The 27340-nt window shown below is 42.2% G+C and overlaps 1 protein-coding gene across 1 annotated transcript in view; it reads left to right on the top strand.

The window, feature by feature from the left end:
* Positions 1 to 26947, top strand: part of BRSK2 (BR serine/threonine kinase 2) — a gene marked incomplete at both ends in the record, with an annotated part of 331243 nt that extends 304296 nt beyond the window's left edge. The window contains 4 exons of the mRNA XM_082485191.1: positions 3720 to 3843; positions 5746 to 5926; positions 6488 to 6577; positions 26772 to 26947. Of these exons, the coding sequence (XP_082341317.1) occupies positions 3720 to 3843; positions 5746 to 5926; positions 6488 to 6577; positions 26772 to 26947 (571 nt within the window). The remainder of the gene's footprint in view (positions 1 to 3719; positions 3844 to 5745; positions 5927 to 6487; positions 6578 to 26771) is intronic.
* Between the last annotated feature and the right edge of the window lie 393 nt (positions 26948 to 27340).

Below are 27340 nucleotides of genomic sequence, written 5' to 3'. Positions count from 1 at the left end.
TAAAGGTTAGTAAAAGAAATACAGGAAGAAAAATGAAACAAATTCTGTTTTCAACCCTTTGGAGCGTTTACAAATAGAGAGGCATGAGAGAATTTCATAAAATGAACGCATCCTTATCAAAGAAATATATGACACTCTCATCTTAAATGTTTTTAAGGCTGTTAAAGCAGAAAACCTTCAGAATTAAATCTCTTCTCTCATGCATGTATATTGGTGGAAGTTTTTCTGTTAATTTTTTGCCTTCTCTGCTTCCCACTCACTCTTTGAAAGCTGGTATAGAGAAGTAGTGCCTGTCATTTGAGGCAGTTTGGATGCAAGTCAAAGCCTAAGGCCCTTTTTTCTGTTTCTGTATAATTGCCAAATTAATGAGTTCAATTGGGCTGCACCCTGCAGTAAACATAATAAAAGTCATAAAAAATAATGAACTGGATTATATGTTAACGATAGATGTCTTGTTGCTCAGTGCCCACTTCCACATGTCTTATTTTTTCCTAGTGTTTTCTTCCTTTCTGTAAGAAATAAGATATCCTTATCAAGAGTTTCATTGACCTCATGGGTTGAATGATAAAAATACATGTCCTTGCTCTGGTACAGCATTCTTTAATGACTGCCATTTATTTAACAAGTCTGATGATTAGGTAATACACTTTGACGTGTCTGGGTAATGCTATTCTTTCTCATATGAAAAAGTCCTAGAAAATGTGTTAGGGATGACATTTAAAGCGACATAGCTCCAGCTGCTTTAAACCTGCAAATCTCCATTTGCTTGAGTAGAAATGCTGTTATTTATGCCAAGCAGGTAAACCTCTGGAGGTTACAGATCCATGCGCTGAGGGACAGATAGGGAAGATGGTGAGGCTTGCCAGAAGGCGATGCAGTCAGACACTCCAAAAGTAGGAAAAGGAACAACATTATAGCAGTGAGAAATTCAGCGTGAAGTAATAAAGCACTAGCCTCCATTTTCATGCTAATCTATTTGCTTTTTCATCAACCGGACACCTGATTAGATTCCCTAGAGTAATCTACGTACCCAGCCTCCCACACGTGTCTCCTGTCTCCCTCCGCCTTAGGAGGCTTGCCACGTCAGGAGAAGATTGTTAATTTTAAGTACATTTTTTACTGATTACAGCCTGATCTTGTGAGATGCTATAGCATCTCATGCAGGGTGCTAAGGATCCTTGTTTCCTACACATTTTAACCCAAGTTAGTAGTGCTTGACACTCTCTAAGAGGAGGGAAACCTTTACTGTGTCATGTTACTCCAAAGCTGCCCCCTCTTCTTCAGTCGGCCTATTCCCTGGGTGAATGAGCACAGCTAGTTCTGCCAATTTCGGGGAGAAAAGCATGCGTGCTATGTCTTGATTCTGTTCATTCCAGAAACAGGAGAGGCCACTGGCATCTATTCCATCTTATGCGACACCAGCAAAATTATTTAGTGAATTCCGGTGATTTACAAGCTGGAGCGTAGCCCAGGCTGTCAGTGAATCTTCCAGAGTCAGTATTACTGGTGATAACCTTGCCGAAGAAAAGAGCCCAGCTGGACTCTGGAGACTCCAGACCAAATTTCCAAGCTGAACAGCAGAAAAACTCCCTATGTTCTGAGGCCCTTTTAACCTGTGCTTGTTAAGAGACCTATAAAGGAAGGGCCAAAGAAACTTTAATGAAAATACAAAAATGAAAAGCCATATTTTAACATGGCAGACCTGCAATTAAATATGCGCGCTTTTTCCCGGCACAGCTTCCATGCGTGACATACACTGAGCCCCTGGAGTCCGTATAGCCAACCCCAGTTCAGATTATGATACATACAAGCCTAAGACAACCAGACGTTTTAGATGGATAACCAGGTGCTAATTTACTAATGAGCATAGACCCTTTGCATGCAGGGAGCTATTGCCCCAGCTCTCCAGGGGCTTGCGGAGTTGTTATGGTGTGTGCGAGACACATGAGCTAATTAGTATGTAATTTCCTTTCACACTCTAACCCTGGTTCCTTAACGATCCATTTAAATGAGAGGCCCTTTCTCTTTACTGCTCCCTATGCTAATCTCTGGCTCACTGGCTTAGTTACAGCTGCCTATGAATATTTTAGGGAGTGACGGTTTTCCAGCCCACTTTAATTGAATGGGGGGCACTGGTTTACCAAATAGCAAGTGAATCTTTCTGTACTCTTATTTTTGGTTGCCGGCAGTAAGTAGAAGCAAAGGATTATTTGCACAGCTGAGCTGTCATCCAGTTGTGGTCTTTCTGCTGTGTGCATTAAATGGGAGGCTTTTTCCTCATCCCGAAGGTCTAGACTTCAAGTTAGTTTCCTAGTTTGCTTCTCTCTCTCCTAGTCTCTGCCTTTCCTCATTCTGCTTTAGTCTGGGTCTTTGCCATGGAAAGTGAATCTACTAATAACTCTCTCCAGCTGTTTATTGCTTTACTGGAAAGCTGGTGTATAGTCATCCTTTTTGCAGATGGCTCTCCTTGTCAGAGAGGTTGTCTTCTTCCACTGAGTGGTGAATGTCCTCCAAAACAAGTGAAAGCCTATTGTTTGCCATACGGTAAACTGGACTTGTCATGGCATTATAAAGTATCCTGTGGAGGAAAAAAACTGCAGTCTTTTGGTGGCAGGTCTTTTCATTTCTGATATTTTCATGCTAAATTCTTCCCTACTGGAATATGGCTGATTTCAGTGGAATTTTCCCGGGGTTTAGGTTGGCCCAGCAATTTTTCAGCTGTACCTGATGGCTGACAGCATCTTCTCTCCCCTCACAACCACACGTCAGAGGTGCTGCCGTCAAGTTCTGGGTAGTGCCCCCCAATAACATTCATGTCTCCGCATTTTTCCTTTAGCCTGTTTAACTTTGTCAACAAAGTGCATTGAGATGGTGAAACAATAAGCAAAATCAAACAGTTGTTGATACCATCAGTAGGAAAAAATGGCAGTTTCATTTTATGATGAAACCACCATCTGATGTGGAAAGGAACTGTGAAGTTGGACTGCTGTCAGTGGAAAGTCTGAACTGTGTTTTGCATAGTGTTGATGTCTTCTCTCTTAGTACTGAAAATTCATTCCTTTGTAGGATGGCCAGAGTTCACTCATTATATAGACACCCTGAATGGCACTAATGAATGGGACAGTTTTTGTCCTGGACCTCTGCATAGGAGTGGATTACAGTCATTGACAGATTGGAGGTCCAGTGAAACCTACATCTTGCTTTCCAAAAGCAAGATCCTGGGATTGTAGTGTCAGCCCAACAGGACACCTTCAGAAAAGGAACTTTCCAAGTCCCAGAATACCAAAGAGGTTGAAACTGGGTGGGAAGGAACTTAAATCCCTGTGTTAGCAGCATCCTCATATTCTCACAAGACATTGAGAGATCCCTGGAGACAAACCAGAAATGTGTCACCTGGCTTATATGCACCTCATATGTGCAGTATTCATTGGTATATTGGCTCAGTCAAAAGAGTTACCATTGCTACTGATTTTTCATTGCTGGTCACCAATGCTGCCAGACTAACACAGTGTGTGGTCCGTCACTTTAACAGTTTTCACTAAGTGAAATATTGTTCCAGATGTCCTCTGACACTGTTTTCCACTTACTATTAGTAACAGTATCACATCTGGAGTGTTATCAAAACTTCCTTGTGTGTTGTTTATTATTTTTTCTAGCTGGGGGTATGTAAGAAATAGTGCTCAATATTCTAAACCGTCTCTTTCTTTTCATCACATCAGGCTTGCCAAAAAATCCTGGTTTGGTAACTTCATCAACCTGGAGAAAGAAGAACAGATTTTTGTGGTCATTAAAGACAAACCACTAAGCTCCATTAAGGCTGATATTGTCCACGCTTTCCTGTCGGTAAGTCACCCCACCCTCTTGGAGACATTACTCACTGGTCAGTTCCAGGACTGCTTGTGCCATGTGTTACTGGGAAGGGTCTCTGCTCCTTCAAATGCATCCTCTGTGAATTTAATTTACATGTCCAGTTGATTCAGGCCTCCACTGGACTGTGTCTGAATTTCTAACTGAAGATAATACTCTCTAAGTTGAGGAAAGATTTCAGCCTCCTTGGCAGGGTCTCCAGGTTGGAATATCACTGCAGTTAGAGCACACTGCTGGTGCGGTATCAAGACAGGGATTTGCTGCTTTTTCAAACCTTACAGTCACCGTCTGGGCATCAGACTGGGTCTTCCTCCACCACTTTTGTCAGACAAAAGTCCTGTCTCACATCTGCATTTGTTACTTTAAATCTCCTTTTCAATGCCTTATGGCAGAAGGAAGGGTAATTTCGTCTGGTGACCAGAGTATCAGTTGTTGTAGATGCGGTTTATTTACAGTCTAGGAAAGCAGAGGGAAATTGTCTTTTTTTCCTATAGGAAGTCCTTATTCTCAATATCTAGAAGTACCAATGAAGAAAGAGTCAGCACAGTAAAGTTAATTTGAGAGATTTTTCAATTCAAGGTAGTTGACAACATAATTAGACTTTTTTTCAATAGAATTAAGAGAAGGAGACTTGATTTCTTATATAATTTATTGAATTGATATTGTTTTCCACAAAATACCACACTCCTTTTTATCCTTTATGATGCTGCAATGAATTTATTCCAAAAAAACCAGCCTTTTAACTGTACTTAAGGAGCACGTGCAGTACAGTAGCATGCATCAGACACTGGTATCCATCTCAGATTGGTTTGAAGCAGCCATGTTAGTGTATGAGTTTCATGCATTTAGCAGTGCTTGTGGGTTTATATTGTGGCATGTTGTGCACTGCTGTCTATACCGATGATCCTGTGCATACCCCACATGTGGGGGTTGAGGTGTGATGTAGTGATTTGTGTGCAAACCCTATGAATTGTCTCTTACAGTCGACTTCAAACTTAAATGCATTGTCACAGCCTGCTAAGTAAGTCCTTAAGTCAGCTTCGCAAAGAAATCTTCATTTTTCCTCCTAAATTAGAGGCCAGATTTCCAAGTGATTAGGGTTGTTCTTTTTAAATCTGGTCCTTTTTGAAGCAATAAATAGAATGTGAGTATGTTAAATTTTGGCAGGAACTGCAAATGGTAACTGCTTGAAAATTAGGCAGTTAGGAAATTCTATCACGGGTCTGAAGATACAGATATTGGGTGATACCAGAAAGCTTCTCAAAGTTCTTTCACATATTGATAGGAGTTGTAGTTTGGGTAAGTTATTTGCAGGCATGCTTTCCCTGTGGATACCCTAGGCACTTGTCTAAGTGTCTGCTCCGTGTCCTGATGTCTGTTTGATATCATAGAACCACCAAATGATTGAGGTTGGAAAGGACTTCGGGACGTCTCCTGCTCAAAACAGGATCAGGTTACTCAGGTGGTTTTTTTGTATCCAGTCTTATATCCCACTGTCTTTTCTGCCCCCTCCCTTAATATCAGCTTCCACTCAGCAAAAGGCATTTCTCAAAACTGTTAGACGAGTAGGAAAAGAAAGACTGCGTGTATGAAGTTGTGCAATGTGTGTAAATTTATAAGCATGCTGGGTATTCCACCAATATTCAACCTTTAAATTTAGGTCAGTCCTATAAGGAGCAGTGCATTCTTCTGCGGTGCTGAGCAACCTACACTCTTACTGATTTCACAAGAACACTCTGTACATTACAAAATCAAGTCCGGAAGCAAACCCAGCCAATCTTATCCACTCTGGAAATGTGAACTGTTCTAAATCAAATTTTGCAATTTTGTTCCCTTTGTGCTCTGGTTCTACTATCTCCTTCTACCGACCTGTTTCAGATTCCAAGCCTCAGTCACAGTGTCATCTCACAGACAAGTTTCCGTGCAGAATATAAGTCCACAGGAGGTCCTGCTGTCTTCCAGAAGCCAGTGAAGTTTCAGGTGGACATAACATACACAGAAGGGGGAGAGGCACAGAAGGAGAACGGGATCTATTCTGTCACTTTCACACTCTTATCAGGTAACCATGGCAAAGCTGTAAAATGGGTGCAAGCTGGCTCTGTCCTTGCTGATACAGAGGCCTGCAAAGAGAGCTCTGTCAGGGGAAAGAATATAACTGTCTTGACCTCAGGGGAAAATTCAGACAGGGGCAAGGAGGACTTCAGGAACAAAAATGGTGTTGGTAGTGATGGAAATGCTGGGAGGGAAAGAGATTCCCAAAGAGGTGAAGTTGCCACCGCCATGATTAGTGCTAAAATGGCTTCTCTGTGCATCAGATTTGAAGTATCTCCCTGCACTGTCTCCTTGTTTCACTCAAAGGTCTAAGTGTCTCAACTGTCTCCTCCTTCTGACAGAAATATGCAATGACCCTTTTCTTCTGGGTGGCCACGTGCCCCTCACAGGGATTAAAACAAACAAACAAACAAACAAACAAACAAACAAACAAACAAACAAACAAACAAACAGTTTGGGGACAAGACTGCAGGGAAGATGCTTGTGATCCTTTCCCTCCAGCCTGGGTTGTATGAGGATTCAGCTCCCGCTCCTCTCACAGCCATTTGTGCCTCTTCTCTCCTCACAGGTCCAAGCCGTCGTTTTAAGAGGGTAGTAGAAACCATTCAGGCACAGTTGTTAAGCACACATGACCAGCCTTCAGTGCAGCAGTTATCAGGTAAGTAGTTTCTACTGTTGAGCACCTTGCTTCAGCAGGGACAGGAAGGTGAAGTGCCTCTCAGTACCAGGAGGCTGAGGGAGGCCATCCCTCTGATTGCAGCAAGAAACGAGCTCCATTCAGACAAGAGCAGTAACTCCCCAAACCCACCCTACTCCTCCCTCTCTCATTCCCACTCCAGTGCTCCCAGCGCATTCCCCAGTTGAACAGCTTCTGCCCTCCTCCCTCCCAAAGAGCCATTTGCCCACTTCTCCATCAAAAGCTGCATCATCAATAGATCTTCCAGATTTTCTCCGACTCCAAAATCTCCCAGAACAGGGGTATGCTCTAGAAGATACCTGATTTTCAAACCCTTCAGGCATGCTTTAGAAACATCCAACTTCAGAACAAAGTTGAGAGCTACTTTTAACTTAGTCATTAATTAACAGCAGCATTTTCAGATGGTCAGAAGGTGGCTAATAGTTTCCAGTAGTGTGGTCAAATTCTTGGCCCAATACTGTGGCAGCACAAATCATATACTAAGGTTCTGCAGAAGCTATATTTTATCTATTTTTAAAGTAAATTCAAATTCCTCATGGTGGTAAAGAAAGCCTTATGCGTGTGACCCTGTGCAGTGACATCAATCTGAATCTGCAGGCAGCCTGAACTGATAATACAGAAACTGGCCTTATCCCACCATTATGTAGCAAATGTTCACTCTGAACGCTAGTGGTGACACACACCCCGAAAAAAAAAAAATATCAATCTTAACTCTTCTATCCTTTAAAAGGACAGAACAAAGAAAGAAGGTGAAAATTGAAAACTTAAGCTTAGTTATTGGGAGTGCTTCAAGGAAGGAAAAATGGGGAGAACCAGAAAGAATGTACAGATACAGGGAAGAAATAGGAGCAAGGCAGAAAGCAGAGGCTGCGGGAAGAAGACAAAGAGGCAGGAGGAGTGGGAAGAATTTTCCCATTGTATGATGATGAAAAGGTAGTAACTACGTATTATACATAAGAGCCAAATTCTATGCTTGACCTTTGTGTGAACTAGCCAAGACAAAAGTGGAGGAATGAATTCGGCATTTCATCCTGCAGTTAAATCCCAGCTATCCTTGGCTCATTGCACATATGGGTTACATCCTTCTGGTCTAACAGTGTGGCTTTAACAGCTGAAGATAAAATACCTCCATCTAGAAGAGTGTATGCTCACTACATGATAGAGAAGTATGCTCAATTCAGGAAATACTATTTTCCACTTTGCTTTTGCCCTCCAGCACTGCCTGACCTTCTGCACACTAGATTGCAAGGGCACACAGCACATGGGTTATTCTGTTAGGAAACAGGAAAGGTGAGGATACTAGAACCGGGGTTGATTCAGGTTTTTGCTGTCTGGACTTTTGAAATTAAATCAAACTCAAGGAAGCAGCCAGAATTTTCTGCCAGCCCTTCCTCTGGGGAAATGCTGTGAGTGAGGGAAGTTAGATAGAAAAGCATCCTTTGAGTCTAGTTCATATTACGCCTGCTGCACAATGTTCAAGTATTCTTCATTTCTTAGGGAAAGAAGTGTACGCTTACTTTCTGGCAAGGAAAAAAAATGTTAAAAAAGTAAATAACGTGGTGGTCTCTCTTCTTCTCCCTAGTATATGCTAGCTACTGAGGCTCTCTAGAAAGACTTGGACCCTGTTGCAGACTTGCATGTAAAGCAGGATATCTCCCTAAGAAAGTCATATTATAGCAGGAATAAAAGCCATTCATCTGACTGAGGCTCAGGGAGACATTTAGGGCAAACTGTGCTGTGAGAAATGTGTCTGACTTACCATTTTGCTCTGGTTCTGGAATGGAGAAATCATATCACAGACACAGAATCTCTTTCTACTGCCTCAAGCTACATGAGAACATGTTGTTCTAGCAGGGAAAACTCAGCCTGATCTTTAAAGCCAGAGTGGAACAGATAACTCTGTATGGAGCAAAACCAAAATGAATGGTCTCTTGAAACTTAAAAATGAGAATTCCTTCGCCAGGGAGTTATCCAGGCAACAGCTCATGAGTGCCAGGCTACCCTGTACCATATCACCTGACCTGATCAGGAATATGCAAGTCTCTTGAAAAAGAGAGAAATAATTCAACCTGAAAAATTTAAGTTGGAGCACAGTACAAGAAAAAGAGAAAAGGAAAGGGGGAAAAAAAAGATTTTTACCAAGAAAAGGCAACCTGTGCCTTAAAACAGGGAGGCCCTGTGGTTCACATCCCCAGCCAATGAGAGTAAGGGGAAATAAAGAGATAAAGGGACAGCAAGAGTTCACATTCAGCACCTTGCTTAGCTGGGTGGCTGTGGTTGGGAAGATGTGTGCAAGAGCTTCCTAGGAATTGCCATGGAATTAATGACTCAGCATTTCTTACTAGAAACAAGGCAAATTCTTCTGTGTTTCTCTTCTTCTCCCATACTCCCAGCCTGAACACCTCACAGGAATTGTGGTAGTTGGACTCCTATTCAGGCTCATGGTTTGAGGATACTCTGTAGGCAGTCCACTGCTACTACAGAACGAGCTCACAGTTCACTTTGAATCTCCTCCTCCGTGGCTCTGAGGATACTGCTGGGTCTGACCAGCAATACCGTCCCAGCACTGGAGATTTTCCTAGCTCACTGTGCGCAGACATATCCTCTGTGTGGTTGTATCCCCTGCCTTTTAGTTCAGATGCCATTACAGGTGGGATGATGAAAACCATCTGTGAAAGGTGCACGCGTGTAACATGAGACCTGCAGAAGGGAAAGATTCAATGAACACAGTATAAAGCAGAACAGCAAGACCTAATAAGCGTATGGCACTGATAGTCATTCTCTCTCCTGCCCCTCTTTGATGTGTTATGCAGCATGCCAGCCCACTACGCCGGCTTGCCTGGGTTTCAGAACACACTTTCCTCTTTCTCCTTTCCTCCAGCTCACAACAGTGTTTGTAGATGTCGTGTTGCCCATGCATCTCTGTGTGTGTGTGTGTATGAGCCTGATATGTACCTGATCTAGGCAGATGTGTTTCTGTGTCACACTTGAGCACCTTATAATTTCCCTTCCCCCTGGATATCCCTCCGTTCACTTCCATTTTTCCTTCCTAAGACTGCTGTGCTTGTTTCTTCTGACATACTCTGAAGCAGGAAAATAGCTTCCCTCCTTTACCTGAATAAGCATGTAAATAAATGAAATCTATCCCAAAAGCTAATGTAATACTTCTAAAATCCACTGTCCGGTTGGCCAAATTTAGTGCAACATATCTGCCTTCTACCTTAATGTTTCAGGACATTAAATCCTCTGTGGTATAACTGCTGAGACAACACCAGGTCTACAGACTCACGACAGGCACAGAACAAGTAGCTAGGGGTTCATTTTTTCTCCGCTATGTTCATAGCGGAGTTCTATGTTCTCCGCTATGTTCATTTTTTCTCCGCTATGAAAGAACTAGAGGACATCATATGAAACTAGTGGAAGCCAGGTACCAAAAAAATATTGGAAGGTGTAATGTAAGACCCATGGAACTCCTCGCTGAAGCAGGTTCTGAATGTGAGGAGCTTGCAGATGCGCATCTTCCCCTGAGTACTTCTTACTCACAGGGAGGCTTGATGACTCCCTGGAAGAGAAATCTTCATGAGGATTGCTAAACAGAGAAATCGCAGCAGGCTCAGGAAATCTCTGACCTGAAAGCGGTGAGAGAGTGCGGTAGCGTTAGGAGGAAGTGTTCTGGATGCCTGGCCTGCTGTTACTCTCCTGCATATCTGTGTGTGGCTGCTGATGGAGGCAGAGCACTGGACGGTTTTGGCCATCTAGTTTTTGACAGTCCCTTTTGGATCGAGAGTGAGTATCACTGTCTATGAAAGCAGATTGCCTTGTCTCTCGTCCATGTATGGCTCCGTCCAGGAGCTTTATACTCAGAATCTCTACTTAGGTAATCCCTGGGCAGGACTGCCCTTTGGTGGGATGAAAGGATCTCTCTCCATGGAAGAAAATATCTCAGATTTGTGCCTTTGTTTCAACCCAATACTCTTTCCATTAAATCATAATCTGTTTTCCTCTAATGCCTTTGCACAAAAGAGTGATAGAAACAGCTGGTGGATAGGGACATGCAAAAGCCATCTGTGATCGTTCACAGGGTATCAATTTTTATTTCCCTAATATTTTCTTGCCTCTTTGGGCTTTGTTTTTAAGTGTGGGGTGCTGCATATTCTCATTTTTTCCCATTTTCCCATGTTCTGGGCAATCAGCAATACTGAAGTAGTCTAACTTCTTCGTAATAGGTTATCTGTTTCTTTATTTATTGGCTTCACATCGAATTTTAACCATTGGCGTCTCAAAGTTGAGAGCTTCTCAGTGTTACTGCTGGAATTGCCTTTCATCAGCATAAACAAGTGTTTAGAGACCAAAATAGGGCAGTGCAAATTCTTGCTCAGTGTGTGCAGCTTCTGTGTATGCACCCAAGCTCTCTTACTGTGCTGGTGTACACCTCAAAAAGCAAAACATGTTCACATGACTCAAAAAACTTTGCTAGAGTATTGATCTGTGAATTCTGGGTGTTCATCTTTCTGGCTGACAAGAGCTGTAGGCTGGCTAATTTGCTACAAAAAAATTAGTAATTTTATCGTCAAGACAGAAAAAGGAGCAAGGAGCAAATAAAGTGCTACGCAAGGCAAACTGCCAGCTGCAGACTCAAAACGGCTATGCAAATACCAGTTTGGAATTGGACTGCAAGTCAGTTTTATCCGGAGGTCCCAGGTTTATCTTGTTTCCTGCATTTTGTGTGATCCTTTATGTCTTACCACTCTTTTAGTGTCCGGGGCAATCTCTCCATCTTGCTGTCATGGTTCCCACCTACAAAAGGTGCCACGTAGCACCTGGTTGGACTGGCAGAGCACTGTTTTAGTATCTTTAGTATTATTTTTAGTATTATTACTGAACAGACCTCATTAAAATTAATTAAGTAATCCTGAAATAAAGCATGTAGAAAAAACTCCAAGCTCTGCAGAGTTTTGATAGGAGAACAGTGCATTTCAAATAAGCACCCAAACACTGGGGAATTCCAGTCTAAATTATAACTGCCTTGGAACGGAGGAAATGGTGGCTCCTTTGACATCATCTCCCTTAATGGAAACGTCTATTGGGGACTATGAGCATCTGGCAGGAGATGCTCGGTGCTTCCTGGGATCTAGCCCTGGATTTGGAGATCTCAGAGGAGCAGCTGTTTGGGTGAGATTGCCTGGGCTGGGACAAGTCTCAGCCTCAGAGATACCAGAAGCATCACAAACCAGGCAGCTTGATTGTGAAATTTATGTAGAATAAAAACACAGACATTAAAGAAAAAAGATGATCAGGAAAGAAAATTCAGCAGAACGTTAGCATTTTTAAATGGATTCAGAGTTTGTTTGGCCTTTTGAAGGAAGGTCTTATTTTAACCAAAGCATTTGCCATCTGTTGATGAACTGAACTGGGGGTCATTTATGAAAAAGCCTTGGTCAAATCCAAAGCATGAGTGACTGCCAGCAATCTCCATGAAATAGGGAATTGCCTTATCATCAGAAGGATTGAGATCTGACACTGCCACTATGCTTAAATTAAAAAATTAAACAGCACACATTAAAAATGCAGTTACACGACCCATCAACTCTTCTCAGACAGCTAAAGGCCTTTGGACCCTGGTTTTACTTACCTCGCATAACACCTGGATCCCACAGTCACTGGGTTATGGATTATTATCCATGAGCAGAAGCTGACTGCCAAAAAACTAAGGCTTTCTAATTAGAATGAAAATTCTACTTTAAAATGGTCAAATATTTTATCATATAGAGTATTTACTAAAGCAGATGTTACAATATGATGGAAATGAAAGAAGTATTAAGTATTTATAACAGAGAAGCTGAAGGCATTTTAACTCTGTTAACAGTCTTTCAAGAGATGCAGTATGAGCTACTGTTTCTGGTGTGCTCATGTTTGCTACGCCTTAGGAATGGAGGAAAAACAACCCGATCGTATCTTGGAAAGACCTTAAAAATAACGCAGTTCCTGGGACTGGCCATGGCAATATAGAGAATGCAAATTATAGTTGTGTTTGAAAGTTTTAAGAAAGACAAATTAGAGGTTTTATTAGTGTTCCTTTGATATTTTTCTATGGTCTTGTATTTCAAAAAAGGGTTTGTGTTTTTCCTTATCCATCAAAACCAATTCTATAACCTGCAAATTTAGTTTTTTAGGAACAAAACAGGGTACAGAGCCCAAGATGTTATGCTGTCAAAAAGCCTATGTTACAATCCTTTTTACGTGCTGTAGATCTGTCAGTTTGTATTCTAATCACACGATGTAGACCTGTACACAATTAGCTTTAAATGAAATACTAAAAAGAGCTATGCTGACTGCAAGTGACTTAGAAAAAATACAGTATTCTGCAATATTAACTTAAGGACACATGATTATTATTAATTTGTTAAAATTAACAAGAAAACAGAAATACCAATTTCAGGAGAATCTTTGTAAACCAGCCACGATATTTACCTTCTCTGACATTAACCAAATACTACCTTTTTTGTTTCCAGACTGCTAGTTTCTGTATGGCCAGTCGGTCTGGATACACATGAGGGGAAAACACCTCCAGGTGTTGGAGATGGGACTCAGAAACAATCTTTCAGTTGTATTTAAGATCTTCCTTGCTCTTAGTTATTTTTCAGAGCATAAGTTCTGCTAATGCTTGGGTGGATGCTCTGAGCTCTACCACTATAGATCTGTATTACACTGCATTACAACAAGGTGTAGTTGACTCAGAGGGGGCTGAACAGGAACCACTACATGGCATGAAACAACAAACTTCCCCAAGTTATTAAAGAAAAATAAGATACAAACTTGTGACTGTGATTTCTGGTCGTTGGCTCAATCAGCAGCTGTAGGCACTTCTTAAAACTGTTAGGCATCGTCAGGGAGAAATGTATTTTGGGAGCTTAATCTGCCTTCACTCAGTCAGATGAGCCAAAGAATTTCAAAGGCAGGTAAACTCCTGGACTCTCTGACACCTCTGATGCTTTGTTCCAGTTCTTGAATCCTCTCTTCTCCTTCATCTCCTTCCTTTTTCCCCTTTCTCTCATTCTTATGCCTTTCTGAGAGACCTTCCATGGGTATCATCTCCCATTGACCTCTGCCAGCCCGCCTCTAACCTTGGGGATGGAGAACATATAACTGCTGCTTTGATGCTTTGACCAGTATCACTGGACCAAGCACCTGCCCTCTCTACTTCATGCTTTCCCAGCTGATCTATGCAGCACAGGCCTGGCTGCATCAGAAACCGTAGATATCCGTGCTCTTCTAGCATGGGTTCATCTTACCCAAGCATATCCACCACCCCTCCCCTCTTTTTTGAAATTACTTTTCTTGGTATTTAAGGGGAGGAATGCCGAGAAATTATCCTTCCCTCTCTCTTTCGGACTTTTCAGCTGATAGGGAGTAGTTAGAGCTTCCTAGCAGTTAGGGATTTTCAGCATATGTGTGCGTGTTCCCAAGCAGCCTATTTCTTGAATACCTAAGCGGTAATCAAGAGGGCAGGCAAGAAGAGATCTGAGTGCTTTAACTGTTAGCCACTTGCTCAGCAGTGAGTGGGTGTCCAGCACTCATGGATGCAATGGTTTAGATCCCAAATGCAAGGGAATCCTGGCTGACAGCAGCAGATCTGGCTTGCCAGCAGGTTCCACTTGGAAGTGTCCAGCAGGGTTGGTCCTTTCTGCTTTAAAGCTGGCACGTAAAGCTCCTTCTGCTTATCGCACCCGAGTAAGAAGCACTCAGGGGCTGTGGCAATGGGAGCTATACACAAAGTGGACAGTAATGTCTTAAGGACAGATTCTGCCACCCTTTCTGAAGTAATTCTATTACCTGTGAATATTGACATGGATAGCAAGAGGAGTAAGAGACTGCACGTGAATGAGAGAGGCAGAGTTAGGTTGAGGACTTGGACATTACCCTTTGAGGTCTAAAAGATGGTTTTGAGCTGTGTAATTAGCCTTCTCATTCTATGTCCAATAACACAGGGCTCCATTTCCTCCATTTTCGCTGTACATAGATCAGCTGGCTGGGCATTTCCTGGCTGTTGCAGGCTAACTTGCAAAGCTGGCCAGGTGAAAGAATGTATTCAAGGATTTTAGTTGGCCAATGTGGTGGCAGAATATTTCCCACATCTCATAAATACCTGTAGCTATAGGTATGATAAAGAGGTGAGTGGAAGCAGCGGGACTGAATCGGCATCCACTCTCAGTCACAGGGCCAGGTTTGCACTGGCATGCAGTGGGTGGCAGAATTTGGCCTGGGTTGTGTAAAGACCGAGATGTGTATATGTTTCCTGCTTCAGGTAATAATGTGCTGAGTTACTACTTTATGCACAGAGGTATGGAAACCTTTTTTTATCTTTTTCCCTCCCTCCCTCCTCTTTCCGCTCTATGATCCAGACACCACTAACTGTATGGAGTTGATGACTGGCAGACTTTCCAAATGTGGTAAGAACTTCCTTCCCTTCTGCCTTTTCTCCTTCCCCAGCCCCTGCTGAGCAACATAATAACGCGCCGCCCTGTCCCTTCCACCTGTTCCCCCTCCCTATCCCTGCTCTCCCACGCTCTTTTCAAGGCTACCCACCCCATAACAGCCCACTATGTCTTTCACTTACCTGGTGGACACAAGCACATACCCCTTATTCTGTTCCTCCCCATCCATGCACAGATGCACAGGCTCCACCACAGCTTTCCCCTTCATAGCACAAGTGTGTGGTGTTGCACTTGAGATTTCCTCCCTCACTGTAACCCAGGCCAGTGATTTTCTTTTTCTTTCCTGGTTTTGGTTTTTTTTTTTTTTTTTTGTCCTCTTTTGTTTACTTGCTGCCTTTGATTCATGATTCTTCAGTCCTTTTTTGGCAGTGAAGCTGAATGCTGCACTGCTAGCTGCTGTCTCCCTTGGTTTCCTGCTATTTATTGAGACAGGATTGCTATGTTATTTAATTCCCTTTTGCATCCACTCCCTTCTTCCCCAGATATCCTTGGGGTAAGAACCTTTTAAATCTTCCGTAAGACACACTGCATATTATCTGTCAGATACTTAGCTAGTGTAAATTGTCATAGTTCCAGTCTGGTCTTGGGGAAGGATGTCGTGTCTCTAGCTGGCGGAGTAGTGAATGTACTGGAGATTCAGAATTTTACTAGGAATTAGAAGAAAAAAAAAAAAAAAGTTTCCTGCAAAATTTGCAACGCAACTTGCTTGGGGTTTCATGAATTTTGATTAACTTGTCCCTTGCCTTCCCTCCCCTCTATTCACACATGGACTGTATTCTTTCTTTCATTACCTGTGCCCCTACTGACTCCTCCAAACACAACAGTGGAAATACCCGAATACTATGAGAGGCATTTGTCTTATTACTTATATCTTGTACAGAAAGGTTCTGTACAAGAGGACTCTGTTCTCTTTAGATTTCCATTCTGGTATCTACGTTGAATTCAGATATCTCTGTGAAAGGGAACACAAGCTGTTGAGGAAGTGATCACTGACTGAGCTAGTACCCCTCTCCAGCTGGACCTGCGACTTCTGCGTCATCTCTTCATAAACTGAGGAAAGTTGTTCTGGAGTTGGGGAGTCTGTAACAACAAAGGAGTATTGCCATAGTGGAGATAATATTAGGTTTATGTGCAGAATTTGGCCCGTTTCCTGTATTTCAGATGATATCTTTCCCTTAAGTTGCAGCTTTGCTGGTGGGAGTTTTTCCTTTGCTCTGAAAAGAGCTCATTTGATTTCTTGTTTGAGTTTTCTGGGTTATACCATTTCTGATCTCCTTGTGGAGACTCATTTAAGTTGCAGGCAGACCTCCAGCTTCTTCTTGAACTCATCAGACAGCAAATCTCTCTTCTCCCTCAAGCCTTTGTTTCTTGCCTGGATCTGGCATTCGCATCATGCAAAAATATTGAAATGCTGAGTCTACTGATTGCTTGCAAGTTAACTGAGCTATACAGGTAACCAGCCAGTACTCTGCGTTCTCTAGACAGAAAGCATTACTGCTCACTCCCAGTTCAGGCAGGCCCTCCAGCTGTCACGGTGTCAGCATCAATCCAACAAGGGACAAAGAGGACAAGGTGGATGCCAGCAGAAAGACTGTTTTGTGGCAGCTACAGCACAGACAAAGCACATATATATTTATATATATCTCCAGAGAAGAGAAAGGATGGGTTACAGGGGTTTAATGGAGCTGCTTCCTTTAAATCATATTCCTGTTGGTGTGCTCACACACAACATAAGCAATGGTGACTGCACCAAGCTGAATTCCACCCTCCTATATGAGTGAAGAGCTATTTTGTGTGCAGGAGAGCTCACCCACAATTTAGACAGAGGAGCAAAAGGGAATGATTAACCTATTATTGGCAAACTATCCTCTATGTCTTTAAGGATAGGGAACTCTCTGTGTAAGAAAAACTATACTATGTGTTTTTGTGACCTCATCATTGTTCCATATTCTGAGACTGAGCACAGGGGGTCATTTTTGTCAAAGAGTTAACAATGGAGCAGGAAGAGCTAATCAGATGCTCTATGCCTGGTTCAGCCATGTGAAAGCTTTGGTGGGAATGAGGAATATCTTTTCACCCACTAGAAACTATTGAATGCTGTAATTATCAGCAAGGCAAATTTATTTAGTCCTTTAAATGTTATCTCATCTTCTGCTAGCAGTGGTCATCAATCTGAGAAGCGAATTTGCATATAGTCATTGGTATTGAAAAACAAGTTAATTTTGAACAGCAGAGGTATGTCACAGGAGGTGCCAATATCCAAATGATGAAACAGCTGCTCTATCAACCCTACCTGTGCACACTAGAAAACTGCTGCCAACTCATAATATTTCACAACAGAAGAAAATTATTTGGCTCGTAATAAAGTTGCAATGCACATTGGGATGGAATATTTTATTTTATGTTTCCACCCATTTCAGCAGGGGAATGGGCATTTCTATTGCCAGAAAGACTAAACTGGTTTCCATGAAGTCTTTAATTTCTGTTCATAAGACTAAATTTACTTGGTAAAAATTAAAACTTTACATTTAAAATGCAGCTGTAACCTGAAAACTGTCTATAGGAGTGATACCTTCCAACTTAGCTGATCTATTCCTTCTATGTTTATAGAGCCAAATCAGTTTAGTGACAAATAAGCTTTACCACTTTATGCGCTGCTCTTAAGCCTTATGAAAACAACACAGCTGTAAAAGAACAGGCTGGATTCTGTTTCTTTTGAGGCGGGATTGAGAGAACTGTTTACTACTGTATAATCTGGTATTTATTTCTATCTTACTGAAGAATAGATTGTGTAAATGAAAATAAGGTTCCAATAGATTCTATAGAGTCCTTACATTAAAAAAAAAAAAATCAAGATTATATACAAGCTGGAAAGCCCTCCAGCTTCAACCGCAAAGCTGGGAATTAGAAAGCAAGTATCATTGTAGATCGAGCACGTTGGATCTTAAGCCATTGATATACACCACACAGAAGCCCACAGTGCCATTTCAGTAGTCCTTGTTCAGGAAAGAGTCTGTCTTTAAAGGACTTTTAAGTCCTTTAAATAGTGAACTGAGGATTTCTTTGGGTGGTGGACTTAGTAGTAAAGCTGGTGTATAGCTTTTGATAAGCTCCCCTTCCCAACCATCCCCAGTTTTTTGGGGTCCTTAGTAAGTATATTTCGGCAAGGTGCTGGCTGCTGGCAGAAAGCTCTGAAAACCCTGCCTTATTCTTGACTTTACCTTCTGAGAAACACTTACCAGGGAGCCTGTAAACTTAGCAGCTGCCACACTGTAGCTGTTTGGCGCTGAATTTTATTTCCAAGTGAGGCAGATCTTTGTTTGTTGCTTTCCATCTCTCACGAGTCTCAGGAAAGTCTTCAGTTACATCAGTGGCACTTCCATGGAACTGGGAGAAGGAAAAGGTTAGTATGTATAACTGGTCCAGTCAAATCATGCTATTGTGTAAGGCACTGCACAAACATACGTCCCTGCAAAGTCTTAGACCATAAGCCTGTGACAACAGGCTGGCCAGAAGACCTCGTGTTTATTCTTAAGCATCCTGTGTTGCTGCTTACAATTTGAAACCTTGACTCCGGGCACCAGAGTTAAACAAAAAGCTTTAAGGATCCTTGCGTGTACCAGTGGCTATCACCAAAACGATCTGATCACAGCAGAAGCACAGCAAATCCACTTGCCTTTCATATCTTTCCAATGTATCTCACTCAAATCTCTTGCTTCCAGTGTTTAGGATTTGACATCTCTTCTTACTCAGAGCCATCTGACCTATCCCCCATGGCCAATCATCCCCTGTGCACACAGAGCAATTGCACTGCAGTAAAGGCTTCTCTTGCTCCCTGTGATCACAGTTTGATTCATACAGACACAAGCCCGTGTCAATAGCATCCCAAGCTACTTGAGAAATTAGGAGACGTTTTGTAGTTTAAAACTGGTTACATGACATTTGGGTTGCAATTGCAGCATGTAGCTTTGTGAATGCTAATTTAGAGACTGTCGGTGTTACTAGCAGCAGCAAATATCTGGATCTGGTGCTCTTGGAAGTGATCCTGATCCATATTGGCATTAATTAGAGTAATCCTGCTAATCACGAAGTACCTATTTGATGGAAGAGGAGGTTGGTGATTTGCATGCATAAAGCTGTAACTGATGGCACTGATGCTGAAACCTGCAGAAAAAAATGCATGCCGCCCTCACAGCTGAAAGGCTCTTCTCACCACTGTTACACTGTGAGGTAGTCAGAACAATATGGGTTTTTATTAGCATTTCTGAAAAATGTGCTGGCTACTGGTCTTTCTGAGCATGGCTGATTCTTCTGTCTAAATTGTGACCCACATGAGAGGTAAAAAGAAGAAAACCCACCTGAAAGATCACATATTCATTCATAATGGGTGGGTCACAATAAATATGATAAGGGAGATTTTCCCAAGATTTTAAGCCAGGTTTCCTAGTTATCCTACTAGTATCCTTTGCTGTCCAAATGGATAGCTGACTCCCCACACACTGTAGCCGTATCTCTTCATTCTATTGTTGTGTTGGGGAGACATTTCTTTTCTAATTCATGACTCATGTTTTTGCACTGTAGAAGAAGGTAGCAACAAAAATGGCAACTTGGCACTAAAGATGAATCCAGATGTATTGAACCATTTGGTACACATCAGATCCTGTTTTGACAGCTATGGCTAGATTTTTATGGTCCCATACAAGATCTTTTCTTGTTTCTCTGTAATAATATCTAATGCAGAAAACACAGGTATCTTTCTCTTAATTAAGGTCACGGTACTTTATTTATGGCAGGCAGTGCTTCAGGATATGCCATGTGAATATTTGCTTGGTTTACAAAGCTAAATTTGAGATGGCCTCCCCAGAATATTAAGTTGTATTTTGAAGGGATTGATTCAGAGGAACTGAGGAGGCAATGTTTCACCAGAATACACAGGTCATTTCGCTCCTTAGTAGCAGGTCAGAGAACTTAAAACCCGTAAGATCATACTTGAACATCCATCTGGCCGGAAAGGACAAAATCATATTATTAAGTGCCAGTACATTTCTGACATTTTTATAGACAAAAAATTGGAATGAAGCATCAGAAGTCTCTAAGAGAATGGGTAGAAGCAATACTATCATCTGCTGTGGCTCTGTGAGTGTAGGTCGTCAGCTTCCCCTCTCAGCACACACTTGTGCAGGCAGATCTTTGTAAAAGGACAGGGAGATACAAAGAATTCTTGGGCTGAATCCTTTACCAGCCAACTTGCCAGAACAGTATGATTCCACAACAGAATCTGGCATCTCTTCATCCCACCGCTATCCTTGCCTGCTCTTTCAGTGCCACCAGCTGTCCAAACGAATGTATGATTCCCTCCTCTCCGTCATCATGTCCCCTTTTTTGAATGTTATGTCGCCAGAGCTATTCATCAATAAGGGACACGTTTGTTTTCTGATTAATTATTCATGCCTTAGCGCTGCAGAAGGTAGCAGCAAGGAAATACGCCTGTCTGTTTGGGTCTTCGCTGCCTGTGTTCACCATTCTCTAACTCATTACCAAAGAGCTACCTGCCTCAGTTATACTGTCTGTGACAGGAGAGGCTGAACTGGATCTCAGCTTCTCTGTGTGTGCATGAGAGAGAGAAAGAAAATGTGCAAAATAGAGACAGAATGGCCATCTGGATGCATCTAGCTAGTCACAAATACTGGGCCACCCTCCTGCAGACGAGATGGGAGTAAGAACAAGGACAGGTTATAGAGCATTTAAATGTGAGGTTGGTTGTTCAGATCTGCCCAGGTGTGTAGCGATTGAAAGTTCCCACCCTCTGCTGGTAGCACGGACACCTGTGCTAACAGCGTGTGATAATCTGAGTAGTTCCTACCCACAGTCTCTTTCTGCAAACACTGTTTTCAGTTGGCATTTTTACTGGCAGAGTCTAAGGACTCTGGAAAATAAGCTTTGTTGTTACCTTTGGAACTCACCTATCCCAGTTGCAATTCAGGTGTCCTGCTAAGAAATATGGAGTTGTTCTGTGGACTGTCCCCATTTTCTAGTCCTAAACTGAAATTAAATCAAAACAACTGTTCCATTTGGTAACTAACTCGGGGGAAAAAAATGGGAAAACTTGTTCTGGTCAATCTGTTGTGACAGTTTATAAATCCAGTAAAAAACACATCCATGTCTCTTGAAATGCTTTCCTGACTTCCTATATTTTTAGACAAGTACGTGTCTTGGGATTTCTGCAGTTTCTTCAGCTCACCTCAAGTGGCCTATGATGGGTTCATAGACTAGGAGGAAGTTCTGCGTGATGGCCTCCAGCAAGGCATTGCAATGGCCTTTCCGTCACCCTTCTCCAGTCTAGAGGAAAGCCTCATACATACAACCATTAAAGGAGAAAAAAATTCTTTCTGTAGCCTTCTTCAGTGGTCATTGAGCTCGTTGAGGCATCTCTCTGATTTGTATTTGTACGATGCCTAGGCTAGGGGCTCTTTAGTCTGGAGGAAGACCCCTACATGATATTACAACTAAGCAAAGAAGAATAGGCCACTTTTATCTTTTTGTCATCCCTTTTACTGCATATACTCTTGGAGTGGGATCTGTATTTTAAGCCTTCTGTTTTCGAAGGCAGAAGTGACTCTGCCAATAGAAACCAAACAAACAGGCAAAAAATGCCTAGTATTAACAAAGGGGACTAAAACACTGTCAAAGTAGCAAGATGGGTTTGTAAGGGAACGGATTATCACTCATCAAGAGAGTGCTTCAATGCTTTATGTGAAAGGAGTTTTATTTCTGTTACACGATTCACTGCAACCACAGCTGCTATTGAAATACAGAGCAAGCTAGGGATGTCAAAGACAAGGGGCAAAGAGAAAGGAATGAGTATAGGAAGAAAACCTCAGTAGTAGACGCAGGCAGAAGACAGTCAGAAAGGATGTGAAAGCAACAGGGGAAGGAATATGGTAAGTCAGGTTGACAAAGGGTGTCTCCGTTTCCAGTGGAGACCTATCTTTTCCCATCCACTTTCTCCCAAAGCCTTAGCTAAAAATGCAGAAAACCAAAATTTCTCAGGCTATACAGAAAGGAAAGGCAGAGGATAATCCCACAGATGGCATATTTGGTTTGTGCAACTTAGTGTTCAGCACCACAAGGATTAGTGCATTAAAAATACATAGACTCGAGAGAGATGGTTTCACAGGAGAAGGAAGTGCCTCGGGGTTTGCTTCCATTAAGTCAATGGGAATGTTGATATTTGCTTCAATGAAAAGAGGACCAAGTCCTTATCTGACTGTCTTAGAATATTACAAAACAGCAGTCTCTAATCAGTGACTGAAGCCTCCAGGCTTGTCCTGAAGCTGCTTGTTCACCACCTCCTGTTGTTTTTCGTGGAGGACTCTGAGGGTCAGGGCGAGGTCAGGGCAGATTTTTTGCTAGGTCAGAGCAGGGTCTTTGCAAGGTGCATCCTTTCCTGATGTCAGTTCTGGTACCTGGAGTGAATCACCTCATTTTCTTTTTCCTCTCTTACCTGGGTACTCCACTTTCCCTTTGCTTCTCAAACCTGTGACACCATTGGGACTAGGTCAATGTCAGACAGACTTCCCAAGAACAACAGATGAAATACTAAGGACTGTGAGGGTTGATATGAGCCACCTGCCCAGCTCCCTTTTACATTTTTGTGTCTGTCTCCAGCCCCGTTCCTTCCTTTTAGTGCCTGTTGTATTAAGATGCATTCACAATTTTGACTTCTTTCATTATATTTGGCTGTGACAGTGCTGCACACAGGTGCCACAAACCAATGCTTTCTTAAATATATTTCTCTAGCATCCCTTCAATACATGACCCTTTCATAAGCTTCAGTGTGTGTTTTCAAACCCATTCCCCTTCCCCATCTTGCAGCATACAGCTCCTTGGTCTAACTCAAAAATGCACATATCCATCTCCTCCTAATAGATGTAAACCTAATGCTCTGAACCTCCCCTCCTGCCTCCGATCCTTCTCACAGTTTCTCACCCTGGCTACCCTTCATGCCTTCTTTGCTCTGTGTTGATGAACCTTTGCTCTCAAGGGGAAAGAAGACCTTAGTTACAGATGCATGAAACACCAGGGAAGTTTTGAAGAATCAGTGAGCCCAACCTTCATCCCTGTCCAGAGGAAATGGGATGTCATCTCACTTTCTGAAATAAGAGAGGCAGCTTTTTTGAGGGCCCCAGATGGACTTACAGGTGTAAGAGCCTATCACACATTTTGCACTCAATGCTAGGAGTGGAACATTGCTGAAAAAGCTATTCTAATCCATCATCACCTGCATTTTCAAGTCTTGTTTTACTGGATGTATAAGCCCAAAGGGAACTGAGAACTAAAAGGAGCAACACCACACACCATTTTCATGCTTCCAGTGTAGCTGGCCCATGTTTACATATCTCCAGAGAAAAATGTGAGGACTCTTTGTCTATCCAAAGACCAGTATCTAGACTAGCCCAAGAGTGGGCTAACAAGCTGTCATGTAGACAACATCAATGCAGTGATTGGCTTGGTGTAGGATCGGTTCTTTCTTGACTGCAGGATAGGAGAGCATTATTACCTAGTATTTAGTTACAATTCCAGATACTACAAAAAGCAAAGGAAGGAAAGGGTTAGTGAAATGGCCTATTTTATTTTTTCAGTAGCACTCTTTAAACATCCCTAAGGATTTCTTACCTCCCATTAATATTTTACCTGAAAATGCTGATTGTAAGAAATCCAGCAGTGATACAGGCAAAAAAAAAAAAAAAGTAGACTGTTAAATACTTTTGCTGCAGTAAATCTCCAGGCACTTGAAAGCTGCTAGGACATGGGGAGGAGAAAGGGTGGATGAAACAGGGGCTGCATATTTTAATAGCATGGTTAAAAATCCTGTATCAGGACTCAGCAAATACAAGATATATAAATATAATTTAAAAAATGTTTTATTGCTCCATTCTTGCAAGTTGTACTTTTGTCTACTGTTCTTGTCCACGTGAAAACAAAACAACTTCCTCAATTCCTGCAGAGCCCTGCTTACTCTGCCCTCTTCTTTCCCTCTAAGCTTGTTGAATAAACTGCTCAGCTGAATAACTAGAGATACTCCCCTCCCCTTTTCTCCCAACCTAGCAGTCTTTCCCTCTCCAGCATTTTTTTCAGTGCTCTTTTTCATTCTCTCTGCTGACTCCATTTGCTTATGAAGATGAGGGGTCCAAAGCCACATAAGAACCAGATCTGCCCACATTCCTGCATTCAAGGCTGAGTGTTTGCTTTCTTTTTTTTTTATTTATTTATTTTCACTGAAAAACAGTATCCACCTAGAAGTAGAAAGAAGCAGTAAAAATGAGTCGGAGCAGATAGAAACAAGTCTAAGCGGAACACGCGCCCACAAACCTAAAACAGTTTTAGGGAGGCTTAGGGGAATAGACATCATAGATGTGGAAGGAAGCAGCTGGAACTCATGGAGGTCTGACCCCGAAACGACTGAGAGTTTGATAGCTCTTCTCTTAGCCAGAAATTGAGATATGTGCTTTGCCTGGCTGTTTGTTTGGGCCCATCTCTAAGGCTTCAGTTAGTTAAGTGAATGATGCCCTTCCAGAAACAAACAGCCATTTGCTTGTGGCATTGGTGTAACTGAATGCACAGACAGAACCAGGGCCAGCAGTAAGTTAACCACAAAGCAGCAAGTAGGGGGAGACAGGGAATGAATTAGATTAATAAGACCGAGATCCTTCACTGTATGTGCCAGCCATGTGATTTTTCTCAATGCCCGTTAACATGTGGAGGAAAGCAGTGACTACCTGGTTAGCACAGGGCAGGAAAAAAAGAGTAGCACATTCAGTTTTGCGGGGCACAAATATTATATATTTCCTCTTTCTTTGTGTAAGAGCAGTTGATGTCTCTCTAGCATTTTCCATTAGAGAATAAGAAAGCACTCAACAAGAAGCTCTTCAGACGAGTTACCGTGCACAGAAAGTACTTGCCTGCTGTAGTAACTGGTTTGCTTATGTTTGTAATGAAAGTGAAGGGAAATACAATATTACCAAGCCACCAGTGTCCCCGAACTGTGGATAAATGGCAGTCTCTGCTATGAAGTCCTTTGCTCCTGACTGGATGTTCCCATCGCGGGGATGAAAGATTCCACTCTTCAAAGCATGCCACAGCATTGGAAGGCAGATACAAGGAGCCCGCTTCCTTCTTGTAGCTGGAGAATGAAATTACTTAGGTGGGATGTAAATTATTTGAATTTCTTAGAACAATGGAGCCAACAGCCCAATATTGAGGAAAGCATCATGGAGTTTTAATGATCACGAACAGGCATCACCTCCATGGTGTAAGTTAGATAAAAAAACATCAATATTCATGTTTACCAAATTTGGTGTGACACCTCCTACCTCTGATCAGGATTAATCCCCAATGCAAGAAAATAAAAAGGGACTAGAAATGCCCCCCAAAGGCTACTTTTCCAGTAGTAGCTGGTCCCTTTCCCTTGGTAGCACCCTCAAGCCTTTCCTCAAGTATGGCCTTCCACACATCCTCTGACATAGGACTAGATTAACAGCATCCAGCCCTGCTGCCTGGAGGTCCAAATGACATGAAAGATTGTATTCGTGTGCATGGTGCCCAAATCATGTTAATCCTGCAACCTGCTCTAGTGGCTGGTTTAATGGGATATCTGGTCTACTGGCGTGCAACCCTACACCCTTCTCTGGCTCCTGACTCCAGTGGAGTGAATGTCAGTGTCATGGAGGCTGTACTGTAGAGAGAACATAATTCAGGACAATAAGGAAGTAGTTCTTGACCCTGCTAGGTCCCAGAAATAGTTAGATGCGTAACAGTCTGCTTCCACAATGCATTCAGCATCTTCATTTCCAGGTACCTGCTGTGAGAAGGACCTGAAGGTGCTTAGAAGCTTGCAAGTACAAGCCACAAACCACACATGCAGATGGCAATACTCATGTCAGCCGTAGCTCATTTTTCAAATCTGCTTCCCTTGCGCTCAGGTGCTTCAGGCTTAGTGACTGAAAGGTGAGCAAGGAGATACTCGGAAAGACATAAAATGCAAGCAAAGAAAGCCTAATGGCCAGTGTAGCAAGAGAGCTTAGCAAGGCTGCAAAGCAAAGCATCAATTGGTGACTACATCCAAATACCCCATGTTTGTAACAGCAGCAATAAGATGGGATTTGCCCGTATCCAGCATTACATTCACTGACGTTTCAGTGCGGCGTGGCCAACTGACTCCAAGTAATAGACTGAACTATTTCAGCCACGTAGTACTGTGTCCTCCTGCTAGGTGAGACAGCAGTGCTCCCCCCCCCGCTCAGGAGAAAACTAGGACCTTCCCCCTAGGTGCTTTATCCTCCCAGCCTCTTTATTTCTGTAGGTGTCCCATCCTAAACACTCTTCCTCTTCCTGCTCATTGTCTTCATCCCCCACACACCCCCACGCACGTGGCTCTGGATCTCCTCATCATGTTCTTCTCGTTAAAAACCCCATTGTTCATTTGTTTGTTTGTTCTCTCTCTTTCTCTCCTCTTTTTCTCTCTCTTTCCCTCTCGTTTTTTTTTTTCTTTCTTTTCTTTCTTTCTTTCTTTCTTTCTTTCTTTTTTTGTCTCCTCTGTTTTGTGTACCCAGGCAGCCCATTGAGTAACTTCTTTGACGTAATTAAACAACTTTTTTCAGACGAGAAGAACGGGCAGGTGAGCCATCCCCCCGGCACGCCAACCAAGCATAGCGCAAACAGCAAGCGGAGCGATTCCGGTTCTAATGACTATGGGTCTAGAGGAGACAATAAGTACCCTGCTGGCAAAGACAAGGCAAAGATGGTCTCATCAGTCGGCCTACAAGACCAACCTTAAATAAACACATAAAAAATTAAATAACTTAGAAAAAAACAAAAACAAAAAAGCAAGAAAGAATGAAAGAATATTCCTTAGCAAGCTAGCCTCTAAACTAGAAGGATGTATATACCTTGCCACAACAGTACAAAACTGTCTATAGACAAATTTTGTATGAAGGAATGACTGTATATATATACATATATATATTTATATATGATATATAATATATATCTCAGAAACAAACACAAAAACAAACGAATGAAAGAATGAAAAGAAAAGAAAGAAAAGAAAAGGTAGCACAGATGACAAACCCAGTTCACCAGATCTTGGGTTGTGGTTTTTTCGATTGTTTTTTTTTCCTCCCTTTTTTTGAATGTTTTGCTTTTTTTCTCCTTCCTGATTTTTTGGGTT

The sequence above is a fragment of the Vanellus vanellus genome (genome assembly GCF_965231255.1).
Source record: "Vanellus vanellus genome assembly, chromosome: 6".
Taxonomy (NCBI): domain Eukaryota; kingdom Metazoa; phylum Chordata; class Aves; order Charadriiformes; family Charadriidae; genus Vanellus; species Vanellus vanellus.
The sequence above is the reverse complement of the archived record's forward strand: the minus strand, read 5'-3'. Positions and strand labels throughout refer to the sequence as shown.